At 50.6% G+C, this 18,146-nt stretch overlaps 1 protein-coding gene across 1 annotated transcript in view; it reads left to right on the forward strand.

The window, feature by feature from the left end:
- The window catches only part of XRCC1 (X-ray repair cross complementing 1), a 204,668-nt gene that overhangs the window by 26,551 nt on the left and 159,971 nt on the right, over nucleotides 1-18,146 (forward strand). Inside the window, exon 3 of the mRNA XM_030211610.1 lies at nucleotides 8,460-8,552. Coding sequence (XP_030067470.1) covers nucleotides 8,460-8,552 — 93 coding nt within the window. The remainder of the gene's footprint in view (nucleotides 1-8,459; nucleotides 8,553-18,146) is intronic.

Genomic DNA, 18,146 nt, shown 5'->3' on the forward strand with positions numbered 1-18,146 from the left:
ATCTCAACCTCGATCCAGGACAAAATCTCAGCCTGCTTGACTGACATTGCTGCTTGGATGTCTCAACGCCATCTAAAGCTCAACATGACCAAAACTGAACTTCTCATTTTTCCCCCTAAACCCACCTCCCCTCTTCCCCCTTTCTCTATCTCTGTTAATGGCACTCACATCCTCCCTGTCTCCTCGGCTCGTAACCTTGGAGTCATCTTTGATTCCTCTCTCTCCTTCTCTGCCCATATTCAACAGATCGCCAAAACCTGTCGCTTCTTTATCTACAACATTAGCAAAATTCGCCCTTTCCTTTCTGAATACGCTGCCAGAACCCTTATCCACACCCTTGTCGCCTCTCGCTTGGACTATTGCAATTTACTTCTCGCTGGTCTTCCGCTCAGCCAACTCTCTCCTCTCCAATCTGTCCAAAATTCTGCGGCACGACTTGTTTTCCGCCAGAATTGTTATACCCATACTAGCCCGCTCCTCAAGTCACTTCACTGGCTCCCTGTCCGCTTCCGCATTCAGTTTAAACTTCTCATACTGACCTTTAAATGCATCCATTCTGCAGCCCCCCATTACCTCTCCGCTCTCATCTCTCCCTACATTCCTACCCGTGAGCTCCGCTCACTTGACAAATCTCTCTTGTCGTCCTCCTTCTCCTCCACTGCTAACTCCAGGCTTCGCTCCTTTTCTCTCGCGGCACCTTATGCCTGGAATAGACTTCCTGGACCTATACGTCTAGCTCCATCTCTACCTGTTTTCAAATCTATGCTGAAAACCCACCTTTTCACTGCTGCTTTTAGCTCCTAGCCACAATTGCCCTCCCCTTGTCCCTTCTTCCCTTCTCACCCATTACTTCCCTCACCCGTAACTGTCTTGTTTGTCTGTATTACTTAGATTGTAAGCTCTTTTGAGCAGGGACTGTCTCTTTGTATCAGGTGTTCAGCGCTGCGTGCGTCTGGTAGCGCTATACAAATGCTAATAATAATAATAATGGCTCCCTCTCTCCCCCCACCGTTAATTTTCACTATTCTACCCTCCCTTCCTCCCCCACAACAGTAATTTTCATGATTCTATCCTCCCCCTGGGGCCTTGGAACACGACCATACCCTTTACCTGCATTGCTTAAATGCTGGTGTGTTCTGAAGACACTCTTCCTTAGGCCCAGGCAGTGGCAGTGCAGCGGTAGCATTGGCAGCGCTGCAAGTGACAGGCACAGCAGTGGACCAAAAAAAGAAAGAACACGGTAGACACTGAAGTAGTTTAAATGCTTTAATGTCCTGCTCCTCCCTGCAAGGCACACTGGTATTTGATGTTAGGTGTCCAATCTTAGCAATCCTTGATGCAACTAGCGTGTCTTCTGGAAGGGAGTGCAAGGGGCAGTTGTCAAGGTGCTCTCTGCACTTAATCAGATGCCAGTTCCAGCTAGGGGGCAGGCGTAAACATGACTTACAAGCCAGCTGCCACGAGGGGGGAGAACTTGGGAGGAGTCAGTGTCTCGTCAGTGACTCAGTGGACAGTGGAGGCCGAGGGAGGAGGAAAGAACTGCAGTTGCTGGCGCTTCCCATTTCCCATGCAGGGAGTTGACTCAGGACCACTGTTTGTTTCTGTTTGCAGTGCTCACAGATGCTGGTAAAAAAAAGAAACTTAAGTTTAACCTATTGGCCGGTGACATCACTTGCTTGGGCGTTTGTTGTCCTTTATCACCGGCGCCCTGGGCCAGAGCCTTACCTGCTCCACAGGTTAAGCCGTCCTTGCACAGATTTTTAAAAAGCGCTAGTTTCAAATGTAATAGACAGTGCTCATACCAACACCATGAAAAATAGTAATCAAAGATAAAAGGAATACTTTAGAGATTGAACACATGACACTAGCTAAAAGTTGTATTATTTTAATGTATGTTCAATACTATGTGGTTAACAAATAGTTGCAGTACAAAAAATTTTTTTTTTTTTTTTTTTGAAGACTGTTAAGAGCATATAGATACACCTGTGTACTGGAACTGTAATATATCTTTGTATATGCAGAAAGGGAAGGGGATTTTTGTTTGAAGTGTCATCAATAATAAACGTTGAAATATAAGCCCGGGGGGGAGGGAGGGGGAGAAAACGATGTTAAAAAACATTGATGATGCTGTTACGATGTAAGTATGCAAATGTGACTTGTTCTTATGTTTACGAAGAGTTTGAATTTTTTTTTTGATTATGTTCACAATGTTTATTATCATCAATAAAAACCGTTGAAACATAAAAAGCGCTCGTTTCAGTGAGGGCTTTACACAAAGGATTACGAGAGTAATTCTCCTTAATCACCAGTTTATTTCTTCCTCCAAAATGAGAAGAAAATAACTGTGGCTTCGCAGCTTCATTGGCAGCACTTATACATATAAGTTTGCAAAATGGAATGGCCACACATGGAAACTGTAAAGCTTCCAGGTTTATGCCACTCATTCTTCCATGTGTATATTAGTGAAATGCCAGCACATACATATGCACACCTTCATGTTCTTATGTGTTTTTACAAAAGACCCCGCATTTCGCAAAGCTGCTTTAAAAATGCTGCTGGAATTGAACATGTCCCATTCTGGATGACTCGATTCCCATCTCGATATTCTGTGTAAAATGGGCTTTTTCGTTGTCATCAAGCAGATGAAGCCATTACGTATGGGTTGTGTCCATCAACCAGCAGGGGGAGATAGAGAGCACTCAACTTTTCACAGTGCCTCATGGCCAGCCAGCTCCACTGCCTCTTCAGGATTCTCTTTCTCCCCAAGCAGGGTGGCTGCAGCTTCTTCGAGCTCCATCAAAAATCTGCCTGGGGTGGCTCCTGGCTTGCCAGTTGTTAGCCGGGGTGTTAGAGACTATAGCAGCTTCACTTTGAAGGCACATATGTTAGCCCTTTCCCTGCCTTACCCATGCCCCCGTGGATGTGGACATATTAGCTTGCTTTTCCCTGTCCTTTCCCACTCAGTGGATGCAGGCACATTGGTTCGCCTTTCCCTGCCTTTCCCACTCATCTGAGTCTCCGGAGTTCTTATTACCTCTGCTTTCCTCACAGCGTAAAAAAAAAAAATGGAACAGAGGTTTTCCTTTGATTCTTCTATGGGACCGGAGCTGTGATACTCGGTCCGGTGAGGTAAGAGTGTTTTCTAACTCCTCCGGGGTGGGCCCGCGATTGGGGCGTTTTTGGCACGAAACCGCCATTTTGAATTTTTCCGCCGTTTTCGGCGATGGCTGCAGAGAATGTAAAGCGCTGTTCCCGGTGTGGCAAGCGCAAATCAGCAGTGGGGCTCTGTAAATCATGCTGTACAGGTGTAAGAGCCGGCCCGAGCATAGCGAGCGATGATTCTTCCCGCTCAGAGCTGGCAGCGGACGCCATTTTGAATTCTCCACATGGCGCGGCCTCCGTAGAGACGGAGATCCCTGAGCCCGGGGGGGGGGGGGACCTCGAATTGAGGCTATTCAGGAAGCAGCTAGCCCCAGACGGGATCTGGGTGCCCAGGGCGAGTTTTTCTCCCTTGATTTTGTGTTGTTATTGCATAACGCATACATGCTGAAAAGAGCTCTCCCTCAAGGGTCGTCTGAGGCCCCTTCTATTGTCTCCCCTCGGTGGATTCTGGCCTGGGACTGCCCGCTGAGGCTATTTTCCCTGATAATTGGCATAAAGAAAAGCGTAGAAGGGCTAATTCCCCTTCAGATTGTGGTGCACCTCCTCCCCCCGTGGTCGGGCTGTGAGGATTTGGAGAGTTCTGGCAGGCCTTCGTGGTCTGAGGAGCCAAAGTCAGGTGCAGAATTACCACAGGATCTGGATGATCCCTCTGCGGTGAGGATTTTCCACCGTGATGAGCTGCCAGCGCTTATTTCAGATGCCCTACAGGTTCTTTCTATTGAAGAGCCTGACAGTGGCACGGCCTCCTCTGTGAATCCTAGGATGGCTAGTACCAAAAAGCCTGCTCGAGCCTTTCCTTTGCATGACTCCATCCAAGAGCTTATTTCCGCTCAGTGGGCTGACCCCGAGGGACCTTTGAAAGTTTCCAGGGCTATGGGGCAATTATACCCTCTGCGTGAGGAGCATTTGGCTCACTTTGCAATGCCTAAAGTAGATGCCCTAGTCACTGCGGTGACAAAGAGAACTACCCTCCCTGTGGAAGGAGGAGTTGCCCTGAAGGATGTACAAGACCGTAGGCTGGAAGCAGCACTTAAACGGTCCTTTGAAATTGCAGGTCTTACTGTTCGGGCGTCGGCATGCAGTTGTTATGCTGCTAGAGCCTGCCTGGCGTGGTTGCAACAGGCAGTGGAACAGCCCGGAGATGGAGCGGAGCCCTTCTCGGATGTGGCTCCGCGGCTGGAGTCGGCCTTGTCCTTTTTGGCTGATGCCTTTTATGATATTGTCAGAGCTTTGGCTAAACAAATGGCAGTAGCAGTGGCGGCTCGCCGTCTTATTTGGCTACAACATTGGGCAGCGGACATGGCCTCTAAGCAAAGGTTGGTGAAGTTGCCCTTTCAAGGCCTTCTCCTATTTGGTGAGGAGTTGGAAAAAAAATTGTTAAAGGCCTGGGAGATCCTAAACCCCAGCGCTTGCCCGAAGATAGACTGAGGCCTTCCTCCAAGGGCCAGGCGGTCCACTCCTCTTATAGACCTCGCTTCCGTGAAGCTAGAAGGTACCGCCTGGGGCGTTCTGCTGGGTTCACTTCTCGTGCCCGTTTTTCAGCAGAGGAACTCCTTTCGCTCGGACAAGTGTTCTGCAGCCACCGGCTCTAGGCCTGGAGTTCAGGGGCGACCCTCTCAATGATGGTGTGTCGGCCCCCTCCTCGCTTCCTGTCATCGGAGGACGTCTTTCCCTCTTTGCCGAGGAGTGGGCCAATATTTCCTCAGATCAGTGGGTTCTGGACCTGATCAGAGATGGCTACAGAATAGAATTCAACGCCCCAGTAAGAGACGTGTTTGTGGAGTCCCGATGCGGTTCGGCCGCCAAACGGGCGGCGGTAGAGGAGACTTTGCAAGGTCTGATTCAGTTAGGGGCCGTGTCCCTGGTACCTCCCGCCGAACACGGCTACGGCCAATACTCCATCTACTTTGTAGTGCCGCGAAAAGGTGGGTCTTTTCGGCCTATTCTGGACTTAAAAGAATTAAACAAGTCCCTGAGAGTGTGGCATTTCCACATGAAAACCCTGCGCTCCGTCATTGCTGCGGTACAGCCAGGAGAGGTTCTCACGTCTCTAGACCTGAAAGAAGCTTATTTGCACATACCAATTTGAGTCCCGCACCAGAGGTTTCTGAGGTTTGCGGTGTTGGGAAAACATTTCCCGTTCCGGGCCTTGCCTTTTGGTCTCGCCACAGCTCCCCGAACCTTTTCCAAGGTAATGGTGGTAGTAGCTGCTTTGCTCAGGCGAAAAGGTATCAGGGTTCACCCGTACCTAGACGACTGGCTCATCAGTGCAGACTCTGTAACAGAGAGCTATCAAGCTACAGCCAGAGTGGTCTCAGTACTTCAATCTCTAGGCTGGGTCGTCAATATGGCCAAAAGTCACCTGACCCCCTCGCAATCTCTAGAATATTTGTGGGCCAGGTTCGACACAGACTCGGGCTATGTATACCTACCCGAGCTAAGGCGGTGCAAGCTTCAGAATCAGGTCCGTCTGTTCCTGAGCATGCCCCGCCTGCGAGCTTGGGACATTGTCCAGCTGTTGGGATCGATGACAGCCACATTGGAAGTGGTGCCCTGGGCGAGAGCGCACCCGAGACCTCTACAGTATTCTCTACTTCAAAGATGGTCTCCAGTTTCTCAGGATTATCAATGCAGACTTTCTTGGCTCCCTGCGGCCCGACTCAGCATGGAGTGGTGGCTCTCGGACAGCATGCTGCGGCGAGGAATGCCGCTGGCGCTCCCCGATTGGTGTCTAGTAGTGACAGATGCCAGCCTGAAGGGCTGGGGCACACATTGCAAGGGGAAGCATGCCCAGGGTCTATGGACACCCGAGGAGTCTGAGTGGTCCATCAACCGCCTGGAGTTGAAAGCGGTGTTTCAGGCGCTTCTGGCCTTTCAAGTGACCCTGGAAGGATTGGCTGTCAGAGTGATGTCGGACAACACAACAGCAGTGGCCTACATAAATCGACAAGGCAGCACTCAGTGCAGAGCACTGACCGCGCAGGCCGAACAGATTTGCCACTGGGCCGAGCTGCATCTTCAGTTTCTGTCCACAGCTCACATTGCAGGTCAGAGCAACGTGCAAGCCGATTATCTAAGCAGGCATCAGATCGATCCAGCAGAATGGGAACTAGCAGACGAAGTATTCCTGCAGATATGTGCCAAATGGGGCAAGCCCGTGATGGATCTTATGGCGACAAGTTCAAATGCCAAAGTCCCGTGCTTCTTCAGCAGACGGAGAGATCCTCGCTCGGCAGGGTTGGATGCCTTGACTCAGCCCTGGCCTCCGGGCCTACTATATGTGTTCCCTCCGTGGCCCTTGATAGGGCGCGTGCTCCTGCGGATTCGGCTGCACCCAGGAGAAGTGGTCCTCATCGTCCCGGATTGGCCCAGGAGGCCTTGGTATGCGGACCTCCGACAGATGCTAGTGGAGGCTCCCCTTCCTTTACCTCTGGTACCGAACCTGTTGTCACAGGGCCCGGTAGCCATGGAGGACGCTTGCCGCTTTGGTCTTATGGCATGGCGATTGAGAGGGCGCAATTGAGGGACAAAGGCTATTCAAACACAGTCATTTCCACTCTCCTGCAGGCCCGCAAGCGTTCCACTTCCGTGGCTTATGCCAGGATCTGGCGCCAGTTTGAGGCTTGGTGTGCTTCAAAAGCGATCACACCCATGCGGGCTCCTGTCTCGCCGATTCTGGACTTTTTGCAGGATGGTATACAAATAGGCTTGGCCTATAATTCCCTGCGGGTGCAAGTGGCAGCGTTGGCCTCCCTTCGTGGTAAGGTTGAAGGCGTGTCTTTAGCTGCTCATCTAGATGTGGCACGGTTTCTTAGTGGGGTGCTTCGGCTCCGGCCTTCCGTGCGAGCACCCTGTCCAGCTTGGAACCTGGGGCTAGTTTTGAAGGCCCTGCAGGCTTCTCCTTTTGAGCCGCTTCGGTGAGCATTGGAGAAAGATTTGACACTAAAGGCCGTTTTTCTTGTGGCCATTACTTCGGCGAGATGGGTGTCAGAGCTCCAGGCGCTGTCCTGTAGAGACCCATTTCTGCAATTCTCAGAGTTCGGGGTCACGGTTCGGACCGTGCCTTCCTTCATGCCTAAGGTGGTTTCAGCGTTTCACCTAAACCAGCCTATTTTCTTGCCCTCCTTTGATAAGGAGGAGTTTCCAGAATCTTTTGGGCAGTTGCACCTGTTGGATGTGCGCAGGACTCTGCTGCAGTATCTGCGAGTTACTATCTCTTTCAAGATCTATGATCATCTGTTTGTTTTGCCCGCTGGCTCAAAGAAACTATCTTTTCAGCTTATCTGCTTGCTGGCTGGTCTCCGCCTGTAGCCTTTAAGGCACATTCTACCAGAGCGATTTCTTCCTCTTGGGCTGAAACTGGAGCACTCTCTCGTCAAGAGATATGCAGTGCAACAACATGGGCTTCTAAGCTCTCTTTTGCCCGACATTACAGGCTGGATGTGCGTTTTGGAGCACAAGTGCTAGCGCGTGGTGTGACCTGTTCCCACCCTATATAGGGATTGCTTTGTTACATCCCATATGTAATGGCTTCATCTGCTTGATGACAAGGAAGGGAAAATTAGGTTCTTACCTTGGTAATTTTCTTTCCTTTAGTCATAGCAGATGAAGCCATGAGCCCTCCCTGTATGATTGTCTGAATGCTGTGAATCGGTTTCAGGTTTTGTTCTTGTTTCCTGAAGTTCCTTCCTTGGGAGAAAGTTGGAAAACAGTCTTCAGGATTCATGTTCACTTATAGGAGGATGAGTCCATTCCCTCCAGTTTGTTTTGAAGGATGAGTTTATTCCCTCCAGGAGGTTGCGTGTATCCCCTCCAGTTTATTCCCTCCAGGAGGATGTGTTCATTCCCTCCTTTTGAGTTCATGCCCTTGTTAAGGGGCCATCGTTCGCTGTGAGGAAAGTTCATGTTATTATTCCCATTGCGGTTTGCCATACTGCTTTGGAAGCTTCAAATACTGAAGAGGCAGTGGAGCTGGCTGGCACTTTGAAAAGTTGAGTGCTCTCTATCTCCCCCTGCTGGTTGATGGACACAACCCATACGTAATGGCTTCATCTGCTATGACTAAAGGACAGAAAATTACCAAGGTAAGAACCTAATTTTCCCATAGTCTGTAACTTTTGCTGCAGCTCAGGCATGTGCCTTCACAAAATGCATGTCAAAAATGCATCAAAGCAATCTTGGGAGAGTCTAAAATCTCTTTGAGTCCTAAAGGAACTTTGGAAAGTCTAGGATATCTTTTGCAGTACATAGTGAAAGCTATTAATTTTTACTTATCTGTTTGTCCCTCTCAAACTCAGACTCATAAGGCAGAGAATCTGCTGAAAGCCGATACATACAGGAAATGGAAGTCCAGCAAGGCCGGAGAGAAACAAGTTTCAGTTATCTTACAGGTGAATGCAGGCACTCCAGCCTTTCACTTTCTGGCGCTGCCAGGATGGGGGGGGAGGGGGGGGCTTTTCCAATCAATTCTCTGAGAATACAACTGAGTGTAAGGGAACCCCCAAGTAGCCCTGGTTATTGCAGTGGGAAGACCTCCAAAGGTTTCACAGTCTCCTGATCTCAATATAAGTACAAAGCATAATTCATAATGGTAACATAAGCTTAGCAAAGATAAGTGAGACTGATGTGTGTATATGTTTCTGAGCTTTATTCATTGTAGCAAGGTTTTTAAAATTGCAGTAGAAAGTCGTTTTTCCATCCCTTCCTGCATGTTCTGAATGCTGACTTATCCTCTTCTTAACAACTTTTTTTGTGTGGCTCATGTTTTCTCTTGGTTGTAAAAGTTTTATCAGCAGCTGATTTGCTACCCCCTGGTGCATTGCAAAAGAGTACACACTGGATTCAGCTATTTACCATGTTACTAAGCTTCTGGTTGGCATGCACTCCCCTTTTTTCACTTTATGACCTCATACATACCCCTTAGTCTTCCTGTGATCATTTAAATTATAAGCTGTTTGGGGCAGGAGGACATCTTAACCTTAAATTCTCCGAGGACAAGCAGGCTGCATGTTCTCACTGATGGGTGACGTCCACGGCAGCCCCCTCCAATCGGAATCTTCACTAGCAAAGGCCTTTGCTAGCCCTCGCGCGCCGATGCGCACCGAACATGCGCGGCCGTCTTCCCGCCCGAACCAGCTCGTGTTCGTCAGTCTTCTTTTGTCCGCGCTCGGGACGGTCATGTTTTGCCGCCGTTTCGTGCCCCTCAAGTTGACCTCGCGCGTCTTCGCGATTTTCGCTAAAAAAAAAAAAAAAAAGAAGGACCTTTACGGTCTTTACCCCTTTCCCGTGCTTCCAGCTTTTGCCCCGCGTAAGTTTCCTTTCGCTTTTGGGACCGGCCTTTTTGGCCTCGGTATGGGTTTTTTCTCCCTTCTTTTTGGTGCCTTCCGTCATCGCGAATTTTGATTTCGCCGGCGTGATTTTTCCGCCCATGTCATCGAAGTCTTCCAGCGGCTTCAAGAAGTGCACCCAGTGCGCCCGGGTAATCTCGCTCACTGATAGGCATGCGTCGTGTCTTCAGTGTCTCGGGGCTGGGCACCGCCCGCAGGCCTGTAGTCTTTGCGCCCTTTTGAAAAAGCGAACTTAGGTAGCGAGATTGGCCCAGTGGAACGCGTTGTTCTCGGGCTCTTCGACGACAACAGCACAGGACGCACCGAGTGCATCGGCGTCGACAGCATCGAAGTCATCGACCTCGGCATCGACTGCATCGAGGATCCGACCTCCTGCATCGTCGGTACCGTCGGTGGTACCGGGACCCCCGCTGGTGCTGATGTCGTCGGACGGTGGTGTTTCATATGGAGTGCAGGTGAGGGCTGCCCATTCCCCTGCTGGTGGCGGTGAGCCTTCGGGTGGGTCTCCCCCTACCCTGAGGGCTCCTGCGGTACAGCCCCCCCGAGACCGACCTTCTTCGACCTCGGCCCCGAGGAAGCGACGGCTGGATTCTACATCCTCCTCGTCGGTACCGGGAAGCTCCGGTGACATGCTTCGCTTGAAGAAGTCAAAGAAGCATCGTCACCGGTCTCCTTACCGCCTCGGTACCGAGAGCTCTGGGTCGCCGAGGCAGTCGGCACCCAGTAGGCATCGGCACCAGGAGGACCGCTCACCCTCTGTTCAGGAGGTGTCGATGCGCTCCCCCTTGGACAGCCCGGAACCGCCTCCACGCCAGGAACAGACTCTGATCTCGACACCTGCATCAGCTTCCCAGTCTTTCTCCACAGCCGCTCTGCACGAGAGTCTCCGGGCCGATCTTCCAGAGATTCTGGGAGAGCTGTTGCGCCCTTCTCCGGTACCGGGGGTGCTTGCGCCACCGGTACCGTTGAGTGAGGCGACGGCGGGCCCCTTGGCTACGGCCGCCTCCCAGGCGGACTTCCCGACGACGTCGGCGGAGGGAGTCCACCTCTCGACGCTCCTACCATGGCCATGTTTCCACGGAGTCCAGTCGGGCACGGCTTCAGACACAGGTTCGTGAACTTGTGTCTGATACTGATGGTGAGGCCTCGTGGGAGGAGGAGGAGGTCATCAGATATTTCTCTGACGAGGAGTCTGATGGCCTTCCTTCTGATCCCTCTCTTGAAAGGCAGCTTTCTCCTCCCGAGAGTCTGTCTTTCGCGGCCTTTGTCTGGGAGATGTCTACGGCCATCCCCTTCCCGGTGGTTGTGGAGGATGAGCCCAGGGCTGAAATGTTTGAGCTCTTGGACTATCCTTCTCCACCTAAGGAAGCGTCCACAGTACCCATGCATCATGTCCTAAAAAAGACATTGCTGGCGAACTGGACCAAGCCTCTAACTAATCCCCACATTCCCAAGAAGATCGAATCCCAGTATCGGATCCATGGGGACCCAGAGCTGATGTGCACTCAGTTACCTCACGACTCTGGTGTGGTGGATCTGGCCCTAAAGAAGGCTAAGAGTTCTAGAGAGCATGCTTCGGCGCCCCCGGGCAAAGACTCCAGAACCTTAGACTCCTTTGGGAGGAAGGCCTATCATTCCTCTATGCTTGTGGCCAAAATCCAGTCTTACCAGCTCTACACGAGCATCCATATGCGGAACAATGTGCGGCAGTTGGCAGGCTTGGTGGACAAGCTCCCTCCTGAGCAAGCCAAGCCATTTCAGGAGGTGGTCAGGCAGCTGAAGGCGTGCAGAAAATTCCTGGCCAGAGGGGTATATGATACCTTTGATGTATGGCTGCGTGCCTCCGACCTGGAGAATAGGATCCAGCAGCGGATTGCGGACTCTCCTTGCCGAGCGGACAACATTTTTGGAGAAAAAGTCGAACAGGTGGTAGAACAGCTCCACCAGCGGGATACCGCTTTCGACAAGTTCTCCCGCCAGCAGCCTTCAGCATCTACCTCTTCAGGTAGACGTTTTTATGGGGGAAAGAGGGCTGTTCCCTACTCTTCTGCTAAACGTAGGTACAATCCTCCCTCTCGACAGCCTGCAGCCCAGGCTAAGCCCCAGCGCGCTCGCTCTAGTCAGCAGCGTGCGCCTCAGCAAGGCCCCACGGCTCCCCAGCAAAAGCAGGGAACGAGCTTTTGACTGGCTCCAGCAGAGCATAGCCGACATCAACGTGTCCGTGCCGGGCGATCTGCCGGTCGGGGGGAGGTTGAAAGTTTTTCACCAAAGGTGGCCTCTTATAACCTCCGACCGATGGGTTTTTCAAATAGTCCGGCACGGATACACCCTCAATTTGGCCTCGAAGCCTCCAAATTGCCCACCGGGAGCTCAGTCCTACAGCTTCTAGCACAAGCAGCTACTTGCAGAGGAACTCTCCGCCCTTCTCAGCGCCAATGCGGTCGAGCCCGTGCCATCCGGGCAAGAAGGGCTGGGATTCTATTCCAGGTACTTCCTTGTGGAAAAGAAAACAGGGGGGATGCGTCCCATCCTAGACCTAAGGACCCTGAACAAATATCTGGTCAAGGAAAAGTTCAGGATGCTTTCTCTGGGCACCCTTCTTCCCATGATTCAGGAAAACGATTGGCTATGCTCTCTGGACTTGAAGGACGCCTACACGCACATCCCGATACTGCCAGCTCACAGGCAGTATCTGCGATTTCAGCTGGGCACACGTCACTTCCAGTACTGTGTGCTACCCTTTGGGCTCGCCTCTGCGCCCAGAGTGTTCACGAAGTGCCTGGCTGTAGTAGCAGCGGCGCTTCGCAGGCTGGGAGTGCACGTGTTCCCCTATCTCGACGATTGGCTGGTGAAGAACACATCCGAGGCAGGAGCTCTACAGTCCATGCAGATGACTATTCGCCTCCTGGAGCTACTGGGGTTTGTGATAAGTTATCCAAAGTCCCACCTTCTCCCAGTACAAATACTCGAATTCATAGGAGCTCTGCTGGATTCTCGGACGGCTCGTGCCTATCTCCCAGAGACGAGAGCCAACAACTTGTTGTCCCTCGTCTCTCGGGTGCGAGCGTCCCAGCAGATCACAGCTCGCGAGATGTTGAGATTGCTGGGCCACATGGCCTCCACAGTTCATGTGACTCCCATGGCCCGTCTTCACATGCGATCTGCTCAATGGACCCTAGCTTCCCAGTGGTTTCAGGCTGCTGGGGATCTAAAGGACATGATCCACCTGTCCACGAGTTTTCTCAAATCCCTGCAGTGGTGGACGATTTGGTCCAATTTGACTTTGGGACGTCCTTTCCAAATTCCTCAGCCACAAAAAGTGCTGACTACGGATGCGTCTCTCCTGGGGTGGGGAGCTCATGTCGATGGGCTTCACACCCAGGGAGGCTGGTCCCTCCAGGAACAAGGTCTACAGATCAATCTCCTGGAGTTGCGAGCGGTCTGGAACGCTCTGAAGGCTTTCAGAGATTGACTGTCCCACCAAATTATCCAAATTCAGACAGACAACCAGGTTGCCATGTATTACATCAACAAGCAGGGGGGGCACCGGATCTCGCCCCCTGTGTCAGGAGGCCGTCAGCATGTGGCTGTGGGCTCGCCGTTACGGCATGCTGCTCCAAGCCACATATCTGGCGGGCGTAAGCAACAGTCTGGCTGACAGGTTGAGCAGGGTTATGCAACCTCACGAGTGGTCGCTCAACTCCAGAGTAGTGCGCCGGATCTTCCAGGTGTGGGGCACCCCCTTGGTAGATCTCTTTGCATCTCGAGCCAACCACAAGGTCCCTCAGTTCTGTTCCAGACTTCAGGCCCGCGGCAGACTGGGATCGGATGCCTTCCTCCTGGATTGGGGGAAGGCCTGCTGTATGCTTATCCTCCCATACCTCTGGTGGGGAAGACTTTGTTGAAACTCAAGCAAGACGGAGGCACCATGATTCTGATTGCTCCGTTTTGGCCGCGTCAGATCTGGTTCCCTCTTCTTCTGGAGTTGTCCTCCGAAGAACCGTGGAGATTGGAGTGTTTTCCGACCCTCATCACCCAGAAAGAAGGGGCGCTTCTGCATCCCAACCTCCAGTCTCTGGCTCTCACGGCCTGGATATTGAGAGCGTAGACTTTGCCTCTTTGGGTCTGTCGGAGGGTGTCTCCCGTGTCTTGCTTGCTTCCAGAAAAGATTCCACTAAGAGGAGTTAGTTCTTTTTATGGAGGAGGTTTGCCGTCTGGTGTGACAGCAAGGCCTTAGATCCTTGCTCCTGTCCTACACAGACCCTGCTTGAATACCTTCTGCACTTGTCTGAGTCTGGTCTCAAGACCAACTCTGTAAGGGTTCACCTTAGCACAATCAGTGCATACCATTACCGTGTGGAAGGTAAGCCGATCTCAGGACAGCCTTTAGTTGTTCGCTTCATGAGAGGTTTGCTTTTGTCAAAGCCCCCCGTCAAGCCTCCTACAGTGTCATGGGATCTCAATGTCGTTCTCACCCAGCTGATGAAACCTCCTTTTGAGCCACTGAACTCCTGCCATCTGATGTACTTGACCTGGAAGGTCATTTTCTTGGTGGCAGTTACTTCAGCTCGTAGAGTCAGTGAGCTTCAGGCCCTGGTAGCTCATGCTCCTTATACCAAGTTTCATCACAATAGAGTAGTCCTCCGCACTCACCCTAAGTTCTTGCCGAAGGTAGTGTCGGAGTTCCACCTGAACCAGTCAATCGTCTTGCCAATATTTTTCCCGTTCTCATTCCTGCCCTGCTGAACGTCAGCTGCACACATTGGACTGCAAAAGAGCATTGGCCTTCTATCTGGAGCGGACACAGCCCAACAGACAGTCCGCCCAAATGTTTGTTTCTTTTGATCCCAACAGGAGGGGAGTGGCTGTGGGGAAACGCACCATATCCAATTGGCTAGCAGATTGCATTTCCTTCACTTACGCCCAGGCTGGGTTGGCTCTTGAGGGTCATGTCACGGCTCACAATGTTAGAGCCATGGCAGCGTCAGTGGCCCACTTGAAGTCAGCCACTATTGAAGAGATCTGCAAAGCTGCGATGTGGTCATCTGTCCACACATTCACATCTCATTACTGCCTGCAGCAGGATACCCGACGCGACAGTCGGTTCGGGCAGTCAGTGCTTCAGAATCTGTTCGAGCTTTAGAATCCAACTCCACCCCCCTAGGCCCATGTTTATTCTGTTCCAGGCTACACTCTCAGTTAGTTGGATAAGTTGTTAGGTCAATCTCAGTTATGTCCTCGCCGTTGCGAGGCCCAATTGACCTTGTTTGTTGTTTTGAGTGAGCCTGGGGGCTAGGGATACCCCATCAGTGAGAACAAGCAGCCTGCTTGTCCTCAGAGAAAGCGAATGCTACATACCTGTAGAAGGTATTCTCCGAGGACAGCAGGCTGATTGTTCTCACAAACCCGCCCGCCTGCCCTTTGGAGTTGTGTCTTCCCTTGTCTTTGTCTTGCTACATACGGGATTGACGAACACGAGCCAGTTCGGGCGGGAAGACGGCCGCGCATGCGCGGTGTGCATCGGCGCGCGAGGGCTAGCAAAGGCCTTTGCTAGTGAAGATTCCCATTGGAGGGGGCTGCTGTGGACGTCACCCATCAGTGAGAACAATCAGCCTGCTGTCCTCGGAGAATACCTTCTACAGGTATATAGCATTCGCTTTGTCCTGCCTTGTGTTGTATGCATCGATGGTGCTAGATGTTGCACAGATGCATTGGGCAGATCATGATCTGGTATCCTCTACATCGGAGCATAACACTTAGATATTTATGGAATTAATAATTGCCAGGCAATTTACAGTTAAGAGATTGAATAGGGATTGAATCCTGTGAAACTGGTTGAAACACTTGGGAGCCTTATTTACGCTCAAGTGTTCCTGCTCAACATGGTGTTTTCAGAGTGGAATAGAGAAAGTAAGAATGGTATGGATAATATTGTTCCATTTGAGATGTGAAAGGTTTCATATAAAGCACTTCATACAATGAAAGTTTTTGAGAGAATTAAAAATAACCTTGTTTTAGAGTAAAGCTGGCTAAAATCAAGAAAGGTTAAGTATAATTGAAGTATACATATCAAACTGGAAATTTATAATCCTGACATCCTTAAGGCAATATGGCCATCTTATTCTATTATGCTTAATTCATTTAAAAGAAATTGGGGAGTTTTTTTAAGGTGACTTCTTATAAAATCCTAATGTAACAATTGGCCCTAAACACTGAAATTCTTGCTCCCTGCTTGTTTGAAAAGGTCTTGAATAATTGTCCAATGCAGTAGAGGCTGTTTCAGGGAGGCCAGGAGATACTGCTCAAGGAGGGTGAGCAGTATGTAGTGGAGTAGGTTCTAGACTACAGCTGGCAGACCTGCAAGGAGTCCATATGGTGCAGTGAGGCTGCTTAATGCGGTCTAACAAAGGTGGACTTGGATTGCATCAAAGTTATGCATAATAGTTATGCCCTGTAATTTGCTGTTCTGGAGTTTCTGTTAAAGCTGGAGGCAGTCAAATCCACATTAGAAAGGCTGCTGCAATTGAATGCAGTCCTGTTAGTGCTTTTAGGAGAGTAGGGAAGAGGCAGGTATTTGATTTACTTTGTAGATCTAAAGAAGGAAGGAATTTTCTGTCCCATTTTGGATCTCATTCAGATGAATGGAACTTTGTGCATTCCTGGATTCTGTATGGAAACCTTGAAGTCCGTAGTCATTGTTGGAGAAAATTCCTTATGTCACTAAACCTCACGGATGCTGATTTACACATTTTGTATTCGGCTGGCGCACCAGTTTTTTCTGTGATTGTAATTCTAGCCTCTTTCCTTTTGAGTTAGCTACAGTGCTGGGACGTTTTCCAAAGTTAGGTAATGGTAGCAGTGACCCTGCATGAAAGGGAAGTGTTGGTCTATCCGTTCCTGGATGACTGGTTGGTCAGAGCGAGGCGGCTACTGAACAAGTAGTTCAACTATTGCAGGAGTTAGAATAGGTCATGAATGTGTCCAAGAGCAAGCTGGTTTCTTCCCAGGTGATTAAGTGCCCGTTAGTAAGATTTTTACAAAGGAATGAATAGATGTTCTGGAAAGCAAGACTGAGTGCCTTCAGCAGTTGGGATTGATGCTGGCTACACTGGAGCTAGTTCTGTGGTTCAGGGCTCACATGCAGCCATTACAGAGGCCATTACTATCCTGTGGGTCTCCCCAAAGTTGAGATAGGAGCGGGACCACTTCCTAAAGAGAAGCAAGAGAAAGCTTGGCGTTCTGGCCACAAATTTGAGAGGTGGTATGAATCCGGAGTCTCTGAATTGGATCTCTGGTGATGACAGACACCAGCCTCAAGGGCTGAGAGAGTACATTGCTTAGGAAGGGCAACTTGGGGTCACTGGTCGAGGCATTTTGATTGATTAGTTGTTTTATAGTGAGGGCCATCTGGATAGCTCTGCAGTCCCTGCCTCTGGTCTAGAGCAATTGAGTCTGGATTGTGACAGCAGTAGATCAAGGCAGCCACCAAAGGGGAACCAAGAACCATCGAATGGCAGAAGAGGTCAGGCTGCTTGTGTTGTGATCATCTGTTGTGCAGGTTTTGGATTTCTTGTAGGATGGATTGGAGAAAGGGTTGGCTTTGGCCTCCCTAAGGGTACAAATAGCAGCATTAACATGCTTTAAAGGCTGAGTTCAGGTCAGTCCTTGGCATTTCATCTGGATTTAGTCCATTTTTCTGAGAGCCATGAAGCTCCTGTATTTGCCTTAGCAGCTGGTGGTTCCTCCATAGGATTTGAATTAGGTTCTGTCAGTTTTGGTGATGTTTCTTGTGGCCTATCTGTTCATTATGGAGAATTCACAAGTCTTGACATGCAGAGAGCCTTGTTTTGTTAATGTCTAAGGAGGAGGTGGTGCTTGGGTCGGTTCTGTTCTGAAAGTGATGTCTTGTCTTCATATTAGGAAACAACAAGTCAAGTGGAAGATATTCAGAAGGACCAGACTGAAGTCACAGATGTTAACAGTCAAAAATGATGATTTATTAAGACCCTACACCCCTGATGGCGAATCTATGACACGCGTGTCAGCACTGACACGCGTAGCCATTTTCGATGACACGCGGCGGCGCCGCAGTGTGGTCCGCCCTCCCTCCTCGCTCCCGGAAACTAACCTTAAAGCCTCCTTTCACATCGCAGCAAGCAGCAGCAGGGCAGGCCACTCCTTCCTTCCGTGTCCCGCCCTTGCCTGACGTAACGTCAGCGAGGGCGGAGCACAGAAGGGAGGAGGAGAGGTCTGCCCTGCTGCTTCTTGCTGCGACGTGAAAGGAGGCTTTAAGGTTAGTTCCGGGCCCGGTAGTGGGTGGAGGGGGGGGGGCCAGGCGACCTCGGGTGGGCAGCGATCTCGGGTAGGGGGGGCCCGGGGGCGGTCCTAGTAGCAGTAATTTTTCTCGAAGTGACACACCACCCAAGTTATGCTCGGTTTTTTGGCGAATTTTGACACACCAAGCTCAAAAGGTTGCCCATCACTGCCCTACACGGTCCGTGTTTCGGCCAAGAGGCCTTCTTCACAGATTTGGAGACTTACGCTGTATTTGGACAGACTCAGTTCTTTTTATAGCTCTTATCCTGAGTTCCATCCAGATTGGTTTATCACATAAGCACTTTTGATTGGATTATCTGT

This window comes from Microcaecilia unicolor, chromosome 8, assembly GCF_901765095.1.
Source record: "Microcaecilia unicolor chromosome 8, aMicUni1.1, whole genome shotgun sequence".
Taxonomy (NCBI): Eukaryota; Metazoa; Chordata; class Amphibia; order Gymnophiona; family Siphonopidae; genus Microcaecilia; species Microcaecilia unicolor.